The 20,431-nt window shown below is 39.5% G+C and overlaps 1 protein-coding gene across 2 annotated transcripts in view; it reads left to right on the plus strand.

Moving 5' to 3' along the window:
* NIP7 (nucleolar pre-rRNA processing protein NIP7) overlaps positions 1 to 20,431 on the plus strand; it is a 68,267-nt gene that overhangs the window by 37,858 nt on the left and 9,978 nt on the right. The window contains exon 5 of one of the 2 annotated variants that reach the window (XM_058709791.1): positions 13,486 to 13,518. The exons of the other annotated variant lie outside the window; for it this stretch is intronic. Within the exon in view, the coding sequence (XP_058565774.1) occupies positions 13,486 to 13,503 (18 nt within the window). The 3' untranslated portion in view covers positions 13,504 to 13,518. Of the gene's footprint in view, positions 1 to 13,485; positions 13,519 to 20,431 lie in introns of those variants that run through there. 2 annotated transcript variants of the gene reach the window in all.

Genomic DNA, 20,431 nt, shown 5'->3' on the forward strand with positions numbered 1-20,431 from the left:
GGCACCCCAGAAACCTCTCGACATATAAGACATATAATTTTTCTTAATTACAAAAATAGTACCTGCTGTGGAACAATTAAAAAAAAATAAGCAAAAGGATTAACATTTAAATCACCCATAATCTCACAGGCAAGAATAAACTGACGTGCAGTTTAGGTTTATAGCCTATGTCCAATGTCTTTTGCATACCTAGTGTGTGTGTGTGTGTGTGTGTGTGTGTGTGTGTGTATTTACTAAAAATGGTATCATACTATATATATTTTATATAACCTTCATTTTTCATTTAATGCATAATCAACATCTTTCCATGCCATTACATTTTTTTCCCCTACAGCATCTTTAGCAGCTACTAATCTTTAGCATTCTAATATATGGGTGAACCAAAGTTTTCTTTATTTAAGCCCCTACTGTAAGATGTTTAGGAAATTTCAAAATTTTCTAATTTTAGACAGTCTCAATATTAGAAACATACTTGTAACAGTATAGTTGCACAAATTTATAATTATTTCCTTAAGATCATGTCCTTAAAGTAGAACTAGTGAGTTGAAGGATACACAGTAGAACACATATCCAAATATTTCACTTAATACTCTTTGACAGTTCCCTTTTGTTTTTGAACAAGTTGCAGACACCTTAACTTTACATTTAAAGCCTGAAGAGATTGCCTATTTGCCAACCTCATTTTGAGCTCACGTTTGTAAAACTTCTTTTTATTTTTTTAAATGTTTGTTTACTTTTGAGAGAGAGAGAGAGAGAGAGAGAGAGACAGTGTGAGAGGGGAAGAGGCAGAGAGAGAGGGAGACACAGAATCTGAAGCAGACTTCAGGCTCTGAACTGTCAGCACAGAGCCTGACGTGGGACTTGAACCCATGAACCACAAGATCATGACCTGAAACAAAGTCAAATGCTTAACCTACTGAGCCACCCAGGTGCCCCACATATGTGCAACTTGTAACATTTCCTTATCACCTGCTACTCAATCGCCCTGGAAGCTTCATCTTGTCTATTCTAGCCTAACTAAGTCCTTCTTGTCAGTCAAGCCTCATTTAAGAGAATTTCAACCTTTCTTGGCTTTTTGGGCAGGGTTAAATCACCGTGTTGCTTCCTCCTTAGCAGCTCATATATCATCCTTCCTGAAATACATTGTTTAGAGTTAGTTTCTTGTTCACTCTACATCCTGGAACCTAGCCCAGAACCTGACACATTTCTTGAGGTTGGATCGAATTGACTAGGCACATGAGGAAGGCTTTTGATACACACTGAAAGACCATACCACCAGCAAATTATATTTATTGAAATGTAATTTCATGCCCACCAGCAAACTATATTTACTGAAACAGAGACATTCTTAGGACAAACTCCCAGTTCTTGTGTGTTTGTGTTGTGATTTTCTAGATACAGAACAGCTGTCTATATAATTTTATGACTGCACAGGATACTTTCCCTGAGTTCTTTTCTCCCTTTTTGTCCTTGTAGATTGGCCTGGAGAGGATTTAAAAAAAATCATGGTCCTTCTCTCTTTCTCCAGGTTCTCTTCTTGTCCAACTCCAGTTCCAAATCCACTTGCAACCGTCACCTTGCTGGACACATTCCTGAACCTTACTTCTTTTTTTTTTTTTTTCTGTGATGGGCTTGCCAATAGACCTTGGAGAGTCCATTCCCCATTTCTTCATTGGAAACATCATTATCCCTATCTTCCACAGCCAGGGGAATGAATGGGTAAGGAGTATTTCCAAAGAACTAAGTGGGCCTGGAGTCAATGTAGGAAGGAAGTGGGGACATAGGATGTGAGTCACCAATAGCTGTCTTTGATGCTCTTGGAATCTACCAACCAGTACCCATACCAAATAGAGAAATACCAGTTGTAGTGAGTGGTGTGCCCCCTCCCTGAGAGGCCCAGCAACTGGTTGAGCTTCAAAGCCTCTTCTACCTGACCCCTTGGGTTAGTGCCAGCAAAGACCCAGTTTGGGACCACTGAAGAATAACTCAGGTGGGCAAGTGGCAGCATCATTGAGGTTGAGAAATCACATGCTAGACCCTTGAATTAGTTAGACATAGACCTGAATCTGTATAGTATCCTGGTCTTTCCAAGTTTCTGTGTTGTGGACATTCCAGAATAGGAAGAGGCCTCTGAGTGTGACAGATCTTTGGTGATTTGGGCTACTTAGCCATCCCAGCCTGCCTGCCTTAACCAGGAGCCAATTTACCTATCTCACATTCTGATTCTTCTGCTTGTTAGTCACATAAGCTTGGGCAAATTACTTAGCCATCTATCTACCGCTGTTATATTATCTGTGAGGCACAAACAACAGACGTGCCTCATGGGGTTGTATGAAAATTAAGTGAATTACTATTTCCAGTGCCCTTCACAGAAGGCTTGGCTCATTATTTGGGCTCAGTAAGCATAAAATATTTTTATTAACGCATCCAGTATTTTCCTGAAAAGTCTTTCCTCCTCTTTATCAAAATTCTCATTTTTCCTTTCCTTTTTTTTAAATTAAGCTATAACTTACATAAAATGTGTAAACATTAAGTGCAAAGCTTGTTTAGTTTTCTCCTCATTTTTCAAAGTCCCACCATCATATGGTTGTCTCTTCTTTACTCACCACAAATATTCAACTCTTATTTAAGGATTCTGCTTTGAGGAGCTTCAGTGCTTCCTGCCCTCCCTCTGGGCACCAGCAGGAGGCAGTGTGGTATAGGGGAAAAGCTACAGTCAGCAAGTTAATGATCAACAGGCTTCTCCTGGCCTAATAATTTACTGGCTTGAGTGAGAACTTAACCTCTAGTAGTCTTGTTTCTCCCCATCTGCTAAAGAGGACAGATTGCCAAATGGACACTTCACCGGATTGTAGTGAAGATGAAATGAGGTAAAGCCTGTAAAACAATGCCTGATACATGTCGATTAAATTGGCAAGGTTAAAAAAAATAATAATACCCAGTGTCAGGGAGGGTGCTGTGAAACAGGTACTTTTGGCCAGTGCTGGTGAAACTGTAAATCTATAAAAACTTTCCAAAGAGCAATTCAGGGAAACCAAACCAAAACAAAACAAAAAACAAAAACAAGCAAACAACAACAAATAGCAGAAGCCATAAAACTTCCATTGTTTAGAAATTCATTCTGTAGAAATAATTGTAAAAGTGCACTAAGATTTGAGTGCAAGCATTTTCATCTCAGCATTACTGATAGTGTACAAAAAAATTAGAACTAGAAAGATCTAAAAATAAGGTTATTAAGTAACTCCTGGTGTGTTCATAGTAAGAAATTTTCTCTGTGATAAAAATTATGTCCCCCCCCATAAAAAACAAGAAAATAAATAAATATGTACCCAAAGATGATTTCATGCTCAAGATATAATAAGAAGAGAAAAATAATTGAAACATATGTGACCACAAATTTATGTAAGTTATAATCATGTACACTTTTTTGGTTAACATTTACTATTTACCATGTATTATGCTAGGGTAAGTAAATGCTGTTATTTCATTTAATCTTCATCAAAATTCTACAAAAAATGGTATTATTATGCCAGTTTTACAGATGGATAAACTGAGGCCCCAGGAGGTTGACTTGCCCAAGATGTTATAATGAATTTATGTCTGCCTCCTACTTTTATATTTTATTTTATTTTATTTTATTTTATTTTATTTTATTTTATTTTATTTTATTTTATTTTTGTTGTCTGAGTCCAATTTTAAATTCAGATGTATTTATATTAACCAAGATAGAATGACAAGAGATTTCAAATATTTTCTTCCTTAGACTTTTCTAATTTTTCCTAATTTTCTACAGGAGTAGAGGGAAAAGATCCCCAATAAATGTTATCCTTAATGAAGCCTTAGCATGATGCCTGACTCATGTATGAAGCTCAAGAAAGCTTCAGAGCCTAATAACTTCCAGTCCAGGACAGGACATTTCCAGTCTTATGTTAGGTAAGATTTTTTAGGTAGTATGCTGTGAGATCATAGAAAAAAAAAAATAGTCTAGTCCTCCATGGGCATTTGCTCAACATTTATTGAGGCCCTGCTTTGTGAGTTGAAGCTCAATAGGTTCTAGGGCCACAAATATAGATAAAACACTAATTTTTCCCTGTGAGAGTTCAAGGTCTAGATGGAAGACCGACATGTAAAAATGATACTATATTTTAATTTTGAGCAATGGTAATGTATTCCTTCCATAGCTGCCCACCATCCCCCAAAGGCAAATAAATATTCCTAAAATGGTTGTTTTAGGTCAAAGTGATAAGAAATAAAATAGGATTGTATGGCACAGTTGAGAGAATCTAGGCTGGTAGTCAGACATAGAATTCCATCTCCAGCACATTCTAAACTGGCCATCTTCAAACTGGAATTATACATATCCCTAAGCATGAAGGCTTCTCAAGGGGGATCAACCTTCATGTGTTATCTTTCTTAAAACTGATCTGAGAATACTCCAAAGTCAGAGATCCTGCCAGTTTCTCTGTCCCAATCATCTGTCTCCCACCTTGCAAAAGGTAAGGCATATAATCTACATCCCACTCTGGTGTATATTATGTTGTAAGAAACTAAGTTTGGATACCAATACTGGCATAGTTCAAGACTAATTAAGGTCCTGGGGCACCTGGGTGGCTCAGTCGGTTAAGCGTTTGACTCTTGGTTTCAGCTCAGGTCATGATCTCATGGTTTGTGAGTTCCAGCCCTGGTTCTGGCTTCACGGTAAGAGCATGGGACCTGCTTAAGATTCTCTCCCTCCCTCTCTCTCTACCCCTCCCTGTATGTGCACGTGTGCATACTCTCTCTCTCTCTCTCAATAAATAAACTAAAAAAAAAAAAAAAAAAAAAGACTACTTAAGGTCCCATTAACTACTCCTTCATTCATTTCATTAAGAGATTAACTTTCAGTGGACATAACTTTATGCTGCTTTGATTGATATTATTAGGGTATAACTTATAATGTTAGCTTAAGTCCAAAGAAAATTAATATTTAAACCCTTGTGGTGATAGCATATTTTTAAAGACTTTAAAATCTAAAAAAAGAAAAAATGTAAATACATGGTCATATGTTGTTGCAGAGAAATAGATGATGAATAAGGGACTTTCAAACATAAAAACATGTTTCATTAGAGTAATATATGGTGGGAGACATGGATTTCAAGGATAAAAAGAATGATTTAAAATGAATGACTAGTCAAGAAGGGCTTGTCCATATTTTTAAATTTTTAAATGGATGATGGTGACTATCAAATCAGTATGGTACTTATATTTCATTGGATGTATTTATGGCAGTGATATCACAGTTTTATTTTTAAATGTTAAGATCCATAATGTGCCAGAAAGTACATATTTTGCATCTAGTTAAATGTATGATGAATCACCCCAGAATGTTCCCTGATGCCCTCTTCAAGTCACTCCTCATCCACCAACCACTGTTTGGATTTCAAACATCTTAGTTTCGTCTGTTTCTGAATTTTATATAAATAGAATCATACAGCAGATACCCTTTGTGTCTGGCTTCATTTGCATAACAGCGTTTTTGAGATTCATCCATGTCATTCCTTTTTATTGCTGAGTGGTGTATTTTATGAAAATCAACAATTTAGTTAGTCATTTTCCATAGATATTTGGGTTGTTTTCTATTTGGGACAATTAAAAATAAGGCTTCTATAAGCATTGTTGTTCAAGTAATAAAAAGTAAGATGGAGGCTTAAAATTTTTTTAATGTTTATTTTTGAGAGAGAGAGAGTGCAAGTGGGGGAGGGGCAGAGACAGAGGGGGCCACAGAATCTGAAACAGGCTCTGGGCTCCGTGGGGCTCAAACTCACGAACCATGAGATCATGACCTGACCCAAAGTCAGACACTTAACTGAATGAGCCACCCAGGTGCCCCAAGATGGAAACTTTTAGATGTCAACTTTAAAATATGGAAGGAGATACACATTGTTAGTCAATGGTTTCTTTTCTTTTCTTTTTAATTGTGAACTATACTTGACCCTTGAACAATGCAGAATTTAGAGACACTGACCCCCATACAGTAAAAAATCTGCATGTAACTTTTGACTCCCCCAAAACTTAACTACTGTTGACCAAAAGCCTTACCGATAAACAGTTGATTAACACATATTTTGTATGTTATGTATATTATATACTATATTCTTACAATAAAATAAGCTAGAGAAAAGTAAATGTTATTAAGAATATTCTAAGAGTCGGGGCGCCTGGGTGGCTCAGTTGGTTAAGCGGCCGACTTCGGCTCAGGTCATGATTTCGTGGTCCGTGAGTTCGAGCCCCGCGTCAGGCTCTGTGCTGACAGCTCAGAGCCTGGAGCCTGTTTCAGACTCTGTGTCTCCCTCTCTCTGACCCTCCCCTGTTCATGCTCTGTCTCTCTCTGTCTCAAAAATAAATAAACGTTAAAAAAATTTAAAAAAAGAATATTCTAAGAGAAAGGGCACATGGCTGGTTCAGTCTGCAGAGCATGTGAATCTTGATCTCAGGGTTATGAGTTCCAGCCCCACATTGGATGTAGAACTTACTAAAAATAAGGAAAAGTATAAGAAAAAATATTAAGTGTATATCCATGTATAAGTGGACCTGTACAATTCACTCAAACCACCCATGTTGTTCAAGGAGAAACTGTATAACATTTGTACAAAAAAGATGCCAAACTGTTTTCCAAAGTAGTTGTACCATTGAACACTGTTGCCTTTGCCTAGTGTTGCAACAAGCTGATGAGCATTTGGTTACATTTGTTGCAATTGTCTTCTCTTACTCTGTAGTTTATCTAGTATACTCTCTATGTAGTATATTTGTGAACCACAATGTGTAACTTTAGTGTAATTGAGTCATTCTCTTTATCATTCTTTTCCTTTATCTTGAGCAGTTAGTGGCTTGTTTAATAAATCCTTTCCTATTCAGAAGCTGAGAAAATATTTTCATATATTCTAAAAAGCCGGAGATTTTTGTCTTTCACATTTGTCTTTTATCCACCTGGATTTGATGTTGTGTTCCCCATATGGGTATCTAGCTATTACAGCACCATTTAGTAAAAAATCCAGGAGCGCCTGGGTGCTCAGTCGGTTGAGCGTCTGACTCTTGATTTCAGCTTGGGTCATGGTCCCAGGGCTGTGGGATTGAGGCCTTTGTTGGGGTCCTTGCTGAATGTGGAGTCTGCTTAAGATTCTCTCTCTTTCTCCCTCTGCCCCTCCCCCCCCAACAAAACAAAACAAAACAAAACACCCCTGCTTTCTGTAGTGCCTCCTTTGTTATAAATTAAGTGGCCGTAGATGCATTTCAGACATAAATGTCTGTTTCTAGGGATACACAATTTTTCAAAATTACGTGATGAGATGTGCAAGCAAAAAGGATGTGAAGATCAATCTACTAAACCAGTTGTGTAGCTTTTGGTTATTTAACTTCTCTGAGTTCGCTACACTGTTGGGAGAATAAAATGGGGTCATGCAGTAATGTGGTCAGAAGTTCTGATACAGTAAGCCTTGGGGAATAGTAGTAGCAGTTTGTTTTCTGGTGGGTTTTTTTTTCCCTTCTGTTGTTATATTTTAACTGCCATGGAGTACATGAAAACAACACCTGCTTAGGGCAGGAACTGCCAGGGAAAGAGCCCAGCGGACGTGACATTTGGGTGGGTCGTGAATGACGGTGGAATCTGTCATCTCTTTTTATGACTGCCATCTGTTGGCTGTCCATGGCGCATTTCCCACATGTGTCGCATCTGCATGACATTTTATCTGGCTTAGAAGGGCCCAGGGGGGAAAGACTGTGCCCTGCCCCACTCCTCGGCTTTTGGCGACCCTCGGTAGCACTTGCCTAAGAGCTAGAAGTTGCGCTGGCTCCATGTTTGTTAGACACACATACGTGTCACTGAGGGCAGGGCTGGGCCTTTAAAAAATTTCTGCCACTGTCGTGCTGCAGGATTCCCAAGTTTCACCCACACATTGCTCCCTCCCCAAAGCCCAGCCACCGGCCAACACGTATACCGACAAACTCACCCGTTCGCCCCCAGCACCACCACCCATGGCAGTGGCGAAATCCATACCACACCCCCTGTACAATCTTGCGTGTGGTTGAGAGAGCATAGGGTCTTACACACAGTAGGCACTCGATAAGCATCAGGTGAATAACAAATGAGTTACCACATGAAGATTAGGATATAGGAGCACATTCCCATCTGCTGCAGTGTAGCAAGACATGGGTAGATTATGTGGCTATTGCCGGTTCTGAGTGTGCATGGGAATCACGGCGGGGGGGCGGGGCATGTTAAATATTCTCTGCCACCCCACTACTGAATTAGAGCAGAAAAGGGATGTGCGGAAAACAGCTATGTTTCATTAATTCTCTGGGAGCTTCTGGTTTTGATGTCAAGTCAGTCATGGGAATCATAGAATTATTAAACATCTGGATCCATTCTTCATCAAAAGTGATAATTTGGCAGTATCTGTCAAAACTTAAGATTCACATGCCTTTGAACCTGTACTTCCTCCTAGACTTTATCCAATGCACAAAAATATGGGCACAAAGGCATTCAGAACAGTGTTTTTAAACAGAAATTCTTAAAACTAGGAAAGTGTCCATTTACTTACTAAGCAAACTTTGTTGAGTATTATTCACATTACTGGAGACAGTGGTGAGTAACAACAACAAAATAGTAAATAAATTCCCTGCTCTTAGAGAGATTTACATTTTAGTCTATCAAAAGAAGACTGAATGAATAATTTATGGTACATCCAAGCAATGGACTATTATCCGCCCATAAAAAAGAATGAGGTTGTCAATATACTGCTTTGAAAAGATGTTCAAGGGGCACCTCCGTGGCTCAGGAGGTTGAGCATCTGACTCTTGATTTTGGCTCAGGTCATGATCCCAGTGTTGTGGGATCGAGTCCTGCATTGGGCTCTGTTCTGAGTGTGGAGCCTGTTTATGATTCTCTCTTTCTCTGCCCCTCCCCCATGTTCACGGGCATGCTTTTTCTCTCTCTAAAATACAATTTTTTAAAAAAGTTACTCAAGACAGGAGCACCTGGGGGTGCCTGGCCGGCTCAGTTGGAAGAGCATGTAACTCTTGATCTCTGGGTTGTGAGTTCAAGTCCCACGTTGGGCATAGAGATTACTTTTTTAAAAATATTCAAGATATGTTTCTAAAAAAAAATTAGGAAGCTTTTAAATATCCAAAATAAAGAAAAATAAGCTATAAGACATTGCATGGCATTTTCCTACATATCTATAAAATTATATACATGTGCACAGACATATACAAATATATAAGTAAAAAATTATGGAAAAATGTTCAATAAAATTGTTAATGGCAGTTATCACTGGGAAGTATTATTGAAGGGGGGCAAGTATTGGCTTTCTCTTTGTACCCTTCCATACTATTTAAACTTACTAACAGGAGGCGCCTGAGTGACTCAGTTGGTTGAGCATCTGACTCTTGACTTCTGCTCAGGACATGGTCCCAGGGTTGTGGGATCCAGCCCTGCCACATACTCTGCATTGAGTATGGAGCCTGCTTGGGATGCTCTCTCTCTCTCTCTCTCTCTCTCTCTCTCTCTCTCCCTCCCTCTGTTCCTGCCCCATTCACATGCATGTGTTCTATCTTTATGAAATAAGTAAAATGAAAAAAATTTAAGCTTACTAACTTAAGGAAATATTACTTTTAGAATTTTTTTGACTTACAAAATTACATAGAGCCTTGAGAACCTGTGAGGTTTTAAATTTCCAGCAGGGGGCAGCAGTGATTCTCAAATATCTCTGACGTCAGCACAAAGCTGAAGATTAGTGTCCACAGATTTCCAAGTCCAGGCCCAAATACTGTATTTGGACCACCAGATTATAAAAGGAACAAAAAACAATAACCACAGTGCTGTAGGAATTGTTATGACAAAATATTTTCTATATGATTCTTTCTTTATTAACATTTGTCCGTGAGTCTAAACTTTCCTCTCTGGAGTGCACAGTTTTCTCCTCCATTAAAATCAGAAGGCTTGATGAGATAATCTTAAAAGGTTTCTTTCCAGCTCTAACATTCTATGGCTTTGAGAATATAAATCAGTATCGGGAAGAAATAAGCCCCAGTGCCTTCTGGAATTAATTGGCTTATCAAAGAATCTGCTTTACAACCCTTTGCTGATCAGGATGAATTATTACCAATTTATCTTTAGTGTAGATCACAGAATACTTTTTTGGGGGGAAAGGGGAGGGTGTTGGTATTTATTCAATTCACTGATGGAGAAAAAAGAGAACTCTTCCACTCTATAAATGTTTAGCATGTGTGTAAAGGTCGTAGGTCTGGTGTTTAGAAATTATGCACAAGTTTACCAAAGAATCTTCACTGGGTTGGCCAAATTAAACAGCCTGCAGTTGTAGAGAAATAAACACAAGTTAACATTTAACCACAGCAATTCCCTGTTCTTGCTTCTCCATCTTTCTCAGTAGGAGGAGCTGAGAGGGTTAGCAGGCTGCTGGCTACTGTAGCGAGACACTGAGCTCCTCTGAGAACCCACCTGTCTATCACTTTGATCAGGTACATATTTGTTATTACAGAATAACTGAAATACAATATCGTATTAGTTTCAGGTATACAACATAGTGATTCAATATTTATATGCATCACCAGTGGTCACCACAGTAAGTCTAGTTACCATCTGTCACCATATGAAGTTGTTACAATATTATTTTCTATATTCCCTATGCTGGAAGTTTGCACTTCTTAACCTCCTTCCCCTATTCTGTCCATTCCTACATCCTACAGCCCTCGGGCGACCATCAGTTTTTTCTCTGTATCTATGAATCTGTTTCTGGTTTGTTTTATTTGTTTATTTGTATTGCTTCTTTGGATTCCACATATAGGTGAAATCATACCATATTTTGTCTCTCTCTGAGAAATTTCACTTAGCATAATACCTTCTGGGTCCACCAGTGTTGTTATGAATGGCAAGATTTCATTCTTTTTGTGGCTGAGTAATATTCCTTTGCAGGTACATAGCACTTGTTATCTATTAATCTACCAATAGGCATTTCTGTTGCTTCCAAATCTTGGCTATGGCATATAATGCTGCAATGAACTTAGGGGTACAGATGTCTTTGCAAATTAGTGTTTTCATTTTTTTGGATAAATAACGAGAAATGTGATTGCTGGATTGTACAGTAGTTCTGTTTTTAATTTTTTGAGGAACTCCAGACTGTTTTCCATAGTGACTGCACTAATTTACATTCCCACCAACAGTGCATGAGGATTCCCTTTTCTCCATAGCCTCACCAACACTTGCTATTTCTTTTTGATAGTAGCCATTCTGACAGGAGTGAGGTGATATCTTATTATTGTTTCGATTTCCATTTACCTGATGATTAGGGATGTTGAACGTCTTTTGATGTGCCTGTACACACAGATATATTTTTAAGCATTGGAATCATTAACTTTTCCAGTTATTTCTTCAGGACCCAAGAGCAGTGCTCTTTTTACAAGTAACCCTTTATAAATTATAAACTTTTTTTTTAGACATAGAGAGAGAACTCAAGTTGGGGAGAGAGAGAGAGAGAGAGAGAGAGAGAGAGAGAGAATGAGAGAATCTTAAGCAGGCTCCACACTTAGCATGGAGCCCAATGTGGGGCTTGATCCCACGACCCTGGGATCATGACCTGAACCGAAATCAAGAGTTGGACACTCAACCGACTGAGCCACCCAGGTGCCCCAAAACTTTTTTCTTTTAACATTTGCCCAAAGCTATACCATTAATAAGTGGCTGAGGCAGGATTCAAACCTGTAACTCTCTGACTCTAAGACCCTCACACTTGACCATGGCAATATATGAAATGAGAGGACTCACATCATCAACTTGTTACCCAGAAGCTGTGACTATCTGCAAGAGTCATTGTGTATAAGTATATAAAGTGAATGGAGGGGCCTGGGTGGCTCAGTCGGTTAAGCGGCCGACTTCAGCTCGGATCATGATTTCATGGCTCATGAGTTTGAGTCCTGCGTGGGTTCGGTGCTGACAGCTTGGAGCCTGCTTTGGATTCTGTGTCTCCCTCTCTCTCTCTCTGCCCCTCCCCAGCTCGCAGTCTGTCTCTGTCTCTCTAAAAAATAAATAAATATTTTTAAAAAATAAAGTGGGGCGCCTGGGTGGCTCAGTTGGTTGGGTGTCTGACTTCAGCTCAGGTCATGATCTCACAGTTTATGGGTTTGAGCCTCACATCAAGCTCTGTGCTGACAGCTCAGAGCCTGGAGCCTGCTTCAGATTCTCTGTCTCCTTCTATCTCTGCCCCTCCCCAACTTATGCTCTGTCTCTCAAAAATAAATAAATGTAAAAAAAATTAAAAAAAATAAAGCGAATGGTTATGTTATAAAGCTTTGTCTAACTCTATGTGCTATTAAGTAGTATGTGCTAGTCTTTGTCAGGTATTGGGGTTAAGGTTGTAAAAAGATGAGTCAGACTTAATCATCACATTTAAGAAACTTCTAGTTTTTGGAGGAGTGAAGAGCCAATGAGTAAACATAACGTGTGAAAAATAATAGGGAAACACAAATAAGGATAAAGAAATCAAGGCAGCATAGCAGGATGGCTAAATCTATGGACTCCAGGGTCCAGTTCTTAGTTGTGGGACTTCTTAAGCCTCAGTTTCCTCACTGGTAAAATGGCAATATTAATTGCCTCTAGTATAGGTAATTGTTGTGAGGGTTAAATCATATAAAGCAATATTAAATCGCTTAGCATAAGACCAAGTAGATGGAAAGACTTGTTAGAATGTTGTTACTAATATTGTTTGATAAAACTTAAGTGAAGTAAGTAAGAAACACCCATCCTACTGCATTTCTGAGATGTTGACGCTGGTTTCTCAAATTATTCTGAATCTCCCAGCTCCAAGTGACCCATTTCCTTGAGATTTATTCTTCTGTCTGACATGGTTATCTTTTGATCCTACTAAAATGTCTCCTGGAAAGAATGACATGGCAGGGCGCCTGGGTGGCTCAGTCGGTTAAGCGACCAACTTCGGCTCAGGCCACGATCTCAGGCTTTGTGAGTTTGAGCCCCACGTGAGCTCTGTGTGGACAGCTCAGAGCCTGGAGCCTGGTTCGGATTCTGTGTCTCCCTCTCTCTGACCCAACCCTGTTCATGCTCTGTGTCTCTTTGTCTCAAAAATAAATAAAACGTTAAAAAAAAAAAAAAAAAAAAAAAAAGAATGACATGGCAAAGTGGCCCCAGCCCCCATGCACCAGAAGCTTGGGCTTTTTCACAGGGAAGGAGACATGGGACCGGGAACAGCCATTGTGACAGGCAAATCAGGACAAATCGACTTGGAGTTTTAGAAAATTTCTGGGTCCCACTCCCTGAGATTTTAATTAATTGAATTTCAATATATACTCTATTAATGTTTTAATATAGCTATAATCATAGGTAGGGTTTCATGTGATTTTATCCTGCAATCAGTTCCCTTCCCAACCAGCTTCTTTATTGTTTTCTCCTAAACACTGACCCACCTCCTTCCTCCTCAGGCAAGGACGTTGGTCTGATATGCTACAGTGACTGCCCGCTTCAGCCCTGAGTCTTGGCGTGAGACACGTGAGTTCTTTCATCTGAAAGCCTCTGCCTTCTGACAGATGTACGTAAGCTAACACTTCTCTAAAACCAACTGAAAACTCACCTCCGTCTGGAAGCCTTCCCTGCTGAGTTCTTTACTTTGCACTGCCCTCTGTGTCACAGATATAACTGGGGCTGTTGAAATGTAACCAAGAAAGTGTTCTTAGTCTTTGTCATGTGTGGGTGAGTTCTGGTTCTTCCCATTGGGGGCAGCATGGACTTGAGGAGAGCAGGGACTCTGGAATCTGGCATGAATCTGGCACCACTCCTGAGTTCTCAGATTCATTCTGGCTGTCCTTTGTCACCTTGGGACTGCTGCTTTATTCTTGTGGGTTGTCATCTTCCATCCTGGCTTCTCCAGGCAGCTGTCCCTTCGGTGCTTTCTTTAGTTAGAGTGGACAGAAGACTCCTTTAACTTGAAAAGCACAACTAAGATCATCCTATGAGTCCCACCATTTACCATAGTGTCCTCATCGGTCAAATGGGGATAATTATAGGGCCTTCCTCACTGAATTCTTGTAGGAATGAAATGAGATCAGACATGCTTACTGGACTTGGCGCATGGCGAGTTGTGGCAGATACTTTAGATTGGTTCTTTCAAAATCCATTCCAATTTCTTTCTAGCTTAGGAAGCTAAATACTTGGTACATTTCTCAAACTCCCTTGCAGCTCTGATTTTGTTTGTGATTTAGATGCCATTTGTGTGAGACAAATGTGAACTCTGTGGAGTTCTTTAGAGTGAGAGCTCTGAACTCTGTTGAAGGAGAGGCAGGCGTGAAGCATCCATTTTGCTGGTGCTGATCATGGCAAAGGCAACATTATTCTGGAGCCAGCAGCTGATGGTGGCAGCTTAGCAGTTCTGAATCTTCTGGATGGTGGCCGAGGCTGCAGCTTGCTTGTCAACCCCGTTCTCCAGTATAATTTTGGAAGTCATTCCTGGATGTTTAGTCTAGAGCATATTTCTTTTTTTTTTCTACATTTATTCGTTTTTCAGAGACAGAGAGAGACAGAGCACAAGTGTGTGTGTGGGGGCGGGGGGCAGAGAGAGAGGGAGACACAGAATCTGAAGCAGGCTCCAGGCTCCGAGCTGTCAGCACAGAGTCCGATGCGGGGCTCGAACTTACAAACCGCGAGATTATGACCTGAGCCGAAGTCAGATGCTTAACCGACTGAGCCACCCGGGAGCCCCTAGAGCATATTTCTTAACTTTCCTAATGCTTCTGTGAACTCTCCATACCCTTCAATAAATCTCTTTGTGCTTAAATTGATAAGAGTGAAACGTGTTGTCTGCCACTAAGAAAACTGACCAATATATAAGTATTCAATGAATATTAGCTGTTACTATTTTTTTTTATATTCAAATCCAAGTTTGTTAACATACAGTGTGATAATGATTTCAGGAATAGAATTTGCTGATTTAATCACTTACCAGTGCTCATCCCAACAAGTGTCCTCCTTAATGCCCCTCACCCATTTAGCCAATCCCCCCACCAACACCTCATCAGCAACCCTCAGTTTGTTCTCTGTATTTAAGAGTCTCTTATGGTTTCTCTCCCTCTCTCTTTTTATACTATTTTTCCTTCCTTTATGTTTATCTGTTTTGTATCTTAAATTCCACATATGAGTGAAATCATATGATATTTGTCTTTCTCTGACTTACTTTGCTTAGCATAATACACTCTAGTTTCATCTACATTGCTGCCAAGGGCAAGATTTCATTCTCTTTGATCGCCGAGTGATATTCCATTATATGTTATTGTACATGTATGCCACATCTTCTTTATCCATTCATCCGTGGATGGACATTTGGGCTCTTTCCATACTTTGGCTGTTGTGGATAGTGCTGCTATAAACATTGGGGTGCATGTGTCCCTTCGAAACAGCACACCTGTATCCCTTGGATAAGTACCTAGTAGTGCAATCGCTGGGTCATGGGGTAGTTCTATTTTTAACTTTTTGAGGCACCTCCATACTGTTTCCAGAGTGGCTGCCCCAGTTTGCATTCCCATCAGCAGGGCAAAAGAGATCCTCTTTCTCCACATCCTCACCAACAACTGTGGTTGCCTGAGTTGTAAATGTTAGCCATTCTGACAGGTGTGAGACAGTATCTTATTGTGGTTGTGATTTGTATTTCCCTGATGATGAGTGATGTTGAGCACGTTTTCATGTGTCTATTAGCCATCTGATGTCTTCTTTGGAAAAATGTCTATTCATGTCTTTAAAACTTAGTTGAAGGCTTGGTAATAAAGCAAGTGATTACATTTCATGAATGAACATTTTTTTTTTTTAATTTACATCCAAGTTAGTCAGAATATAGTGCAACAATGATTTCAGGAGTAGATTCCTTAGTGCTCCTTACCCATTTAACCCATCGCTCCTCCCACAACCCCTCCCGTAACCCTCAGTTTGTTCTCCATATTTATGAGTCTCTTCTGTTCTGTCCCCCTCCCTGTTTTTATATTATTTTTGCTTCCCTTCCCTTATGTTCATCTGTTTTGTGTCTTAAAGTCCTCATATGAGTGAAGTCATATGATTTTTGTCTTTCTCTGACTGACTAATTTCACTTAGCATGATACCCTCTAGTTTCATCCACATAGTTGCAAATGGCAAGATTTCATTCTTTTTGATTGCCAAGTAATCTCCATTGTATTTATACACCACATCTTCTTTATCCATTCATCCATGGATGGACATTTGGGCTCTTTCCATACTTTGGCTGTTGTTGATAGTGCTGCTATAAACATTGGAGTGCATGTGCTCCTTTGAAATAGCACTCCTGTATCCCTTGGATAAATGCCTAGTAGTGCAATTGCTGGGTCATAGGGTAGTTCTATTTTTAGTTTTTGGAGGAACCTCCATACTGTTTTCCAGAGTGGCTGCACCAGGTTGCATTCCCACCAACAATGCAAAAGAGATCCTCTTTCTCTGCATCCTTGCCAACATCTGTTGTTGCCTGAGTTGTTGATGTTAGCCATTCTGATAGGTGTGAGGTGGTATCTCATTGTGGTTTTGCTTTGTATTTCCCTGATGATGAGAGATGTTGAGCATTTTTTCATGTGTCAGTTCGCCATCTGGATGTCTTCTTTGGAGAAGTGTCTATTTATGTCTTTTGCCCCTTTCTTCACTGGATTATTTGTTTTTTGGGTGTTGAGTTTGGTAGGTTCTTTATAGATTTTGGATACTAACCCTTTATCTGATATGTCATTTGCAAATATCTTCTCCCATTCTGTCGGTTACCTTTTAATTTTGCTGATTGTTTCTTCGCTGTGCAGAAGTTTTTTATTTTGATGAGGTCCCAATAGTTCATTTTTGCATGAATGAATATTTAAAACTAGCTACTAGGTAAGACCACATACAATAATTTCTAGAGTAGCACTGTGCTGTAGAGCTTTCTTTAATGAGGGAAATATTCTATACTTACATCCAATATGGTAACCACTAGTTATATGTGGCTATTGAGTGCTTGAAATGTGGCTAGCATGACTGAGGAACTTAACTTTTGATTTCATTTCAATTCACTTAAATTTAAGATTAAATAACCATATGTGGTTGGTAGCTACCATGTTGGACAACACAGAACTTAAGAGTCTCAGCCTGACTCTTTCACAAGGGTCTTTTACAGCCCTCTCTTCCTCTAGCCAAGAAACTTCTTCAGTCAGTTCTTCCTCAATCCCCAGTCTCCAGCCACATCGTAATAATCTACAGAGGTGCAACATGCCCACAACAGTGACAACTTAAATGGTGAGTTTAGGGTCTCATTGTCCCCAGACTCTATTCTAGAAATGCATATTGGCTTTTTATTTACACAGTGAAATTTTCTGCTAAAATGCAATCTATTTTGAAAGGCAAATCTCATCCTTCACTTAGAGAACGAAAACCATTTCTTGTATTTTTAAAAATATGTATTTCCCATCATGTCAGGGGGTTGAGTTTCCAAACATTGGAGTCCTAAATCAGTTAGACAAGTGATTCTCACACTTTGCTGCATATTAAAATCACTATGATAAAGTAATTATTTGCCAGCCATACTTGAGGCCAATTAAATTAGCATTATGGAAAATGATTAAAGAGACCCAAAACTTTATCTGCAACACTCTAACTTTTTTTTAAAAAAGAAGAATGTACTACTTTTTTTATTAAAAATAATTTAATGTTTATTCATTAAAGAGAGAGAGAGAGAGAATATGAGTGGGGAAGGGGCATAGAAAGAGGGAGACACAGAATCCCAAGCAGGTTCCAGGCTCTGAGCTGTCAGCACAGAGCCCGACGTGGGGCTCAAACTCACAGACTGCAAGTTTATGATCTGAGCTGAAGTCAGACGTTTAATCGACTGAGCCACCCAGGCGCCCCAGAATGTATTCCTGTATTAACTAGTAATTAAAAGTTAATAAAAATATAAGAAAAATAATGGTAGGATTTTGAAAGAAGTAATTTATTGTGAGATAAGATAAATAATTACAAATTTGATATTCAAAGCGAAACTTTTTTTTTTTTTTTAATCATTTTGGTTAACTAAAAGCCACAAGGAGCCACAAAGCCACCTTCCAACAACTCTGTGAAGCTTCTGGAATACAAACATGTACAAAGAATGCATATCTCAGTGAAGCTCCTTTTCCAAATTGCCATTTTTACATGTTATATGAATAAACTGAAATAATAACCATAAACATTTTATAGACTTTCCTTCCCACACAACCAAACAAATGGATGTCCCAAGGGAAGCTGGGAAAAAAGACAATGATGTCCATGTTCAGTGTCAGATGGTTTCTTTATTGTGCTTCCCCTCTCCCCCACAGATGTTCCCTGTGAATGAACTTGGCTCTATGCGATTCATACCAGAGTGGGATGGTCCCAAAAAGTTTGAAGAGAGGAACTCATACTTCCTGAAATGATTCTCTTTTGACATTAATTCAAATTTAGGAAGGAGCTGCCTAAGGCTTTTATAAATACCCATGAAGCGTATGTGACTCAAGACTGATTTTGTTTCCTTCTGTCCTCTCGGTGCCTCTTTTATCTTACCAGAGTGATGCCATGACTTGGTTCATGACTGCAGTGAGTGACAGCTGGGGGCCAGCCCTTTCCTCCTGCCGTGATTAAAAAGCCGTAAGGCATTTCCCACCACTGGAGGGCCCAGGTGCTGGGCAATACTGCCAAACACTTCTTCCAACTTGATCAAAATATTGTAATTATATCCATCAATTCTGGATTAGATAACCCATTCAATAATTTAAAGTCAGAAGATACACAGAACATTAAATGACATTTGTTCTGTCTTCATCCTGCAGCTTCCTAGCTCCCTTCCTCTGTCCTACCAGTTTCTGGCGTGTCTTTTCTGAGATAGATACTTTGTGCAGAGTTAAAAGAACACATTTGTGGGGCACCTGGCTGGCTCAGTGGGTGGAGCTTGTGACTCTTGATCTTGGAGTTATGAGTTGGGCCCCAGATTGAGTGTAGAGATTACTTAAAAATAAAATCTTGGGGCGCCTGGGTGGCGCAGTCGGTTAAGCGTCCGACTTCAGCCAGGTCACGATCTCGTGGTCCGTGAGTTCGAGCCCCGCGTCAGGCTCTGGGCTGATGGCTCGGAGCCTGGAGCCTGTTTCCGATTCTGTGTCTCCCTCTCTCTCTGCCCCTCCCCCATTCATGCTCTGTCTCTCTCTGTCCCAAAAATAAATAAAAAACGTTGAAAAAAAAAATTAAAAAATTAAAAAATAAAAAAATAAAATCTTAAAAAAATAATGAAAATACGGGGGTGCTTGAGTGGCTCAGGTGGTTAAGCGTCCTACTTCGGCTCAGGTCATGATCTCACAGCTCATGAGTTCAAGTCATGTGTCGTGCTCTGTGCTGACAGCTCAGAGCCTGGAGCCTACATCAGATTCTGACTCCGTCTCTCTCATCCCCTCCCCTGCTTGTGCTCTGTCTCTCTCTCTTTCTCAAATATAAATAAACATTAAAAATAAATAAATAAATAAATAAATAAATAAATAAATTTATTTATGTTTTCTTTCCCCCCTTTCATTCTTTCATTTTACATTAATGATAGCACACTATACAGATACATTTTTCATTTGTTTATTTTTTTCTACCACCCCTGCCACTATAAAGCAAGTTCCATGAGAGAAGGGATTTTATTCTTTTTTTTTTTTAAGATTTTAATTTTTTTAAGTAAGCTCTACACCCAATGTAGGACTTGAACTCACAACCCCGAGATCAAGAGTTGCATGCTCTACTGACAGAGCCAGCCAGGCACCCTGGGATTTTATTCTGTATAATGTTGTATCTTCGGCATGTAGCATGGTGTCTGGAACATTGCAGTCTCTCCCTAAAAATCTGTTTAGTAAGCGAATGAGTACACATGCTGTTCTGCACCTGGCTATTTTCATTTTGGACAGCATCTCGTTTCAGGACCTGAGGAAACTCCTCATTTTTTTCTCATGACTATATAGTGTTCCATTGTCTGCATTACTTACTACTTACTTAATCAGATCCCTACGGATGTTTATAAGTTTGTTTCTAATCCTTGACTATGAAAAATAATCCTTTCATTCATATTCATCCACAAACATCATGTGACACATATGTGAGGATATCTATCTGTAAGAGAAACTCCTAAATCCAGAATGGCTGGATCAAAGGGTGAGGTACATTTGCCAACCTTTTTTTTTTTTTTTAATATTTATTTATTTTTGAGAAAGAGAGAGAGCACGAATGGGGGAGAAGCAGAAAGAGAGGGAAACACAGAATCTGAACTAGACTCCAGGCTCTGAGCTGTCAGCATAGAGCCCAACGTGGGGCTCAAACCCGTGAACCACGAGATCATGACCTGAGCCGAAGTTGGACGTTTAACCACCTGAGCCACCCAAG

Source organism: Neofelis nebulosa, chromosome 17 (genome assembly GCF_028018385.1).
Source record: "Neofelis nebulosa isolate mNeoNeb1 chromosome 17, mNeoNeb1.pri, whole genome shotgun sequence".
NCBI classification, from domain to species: Eukaryota; Metazoa; Chordata; class Mammalia; order Carnivora; family Felidae; genus Neofelis; species Neofelis nebulosa.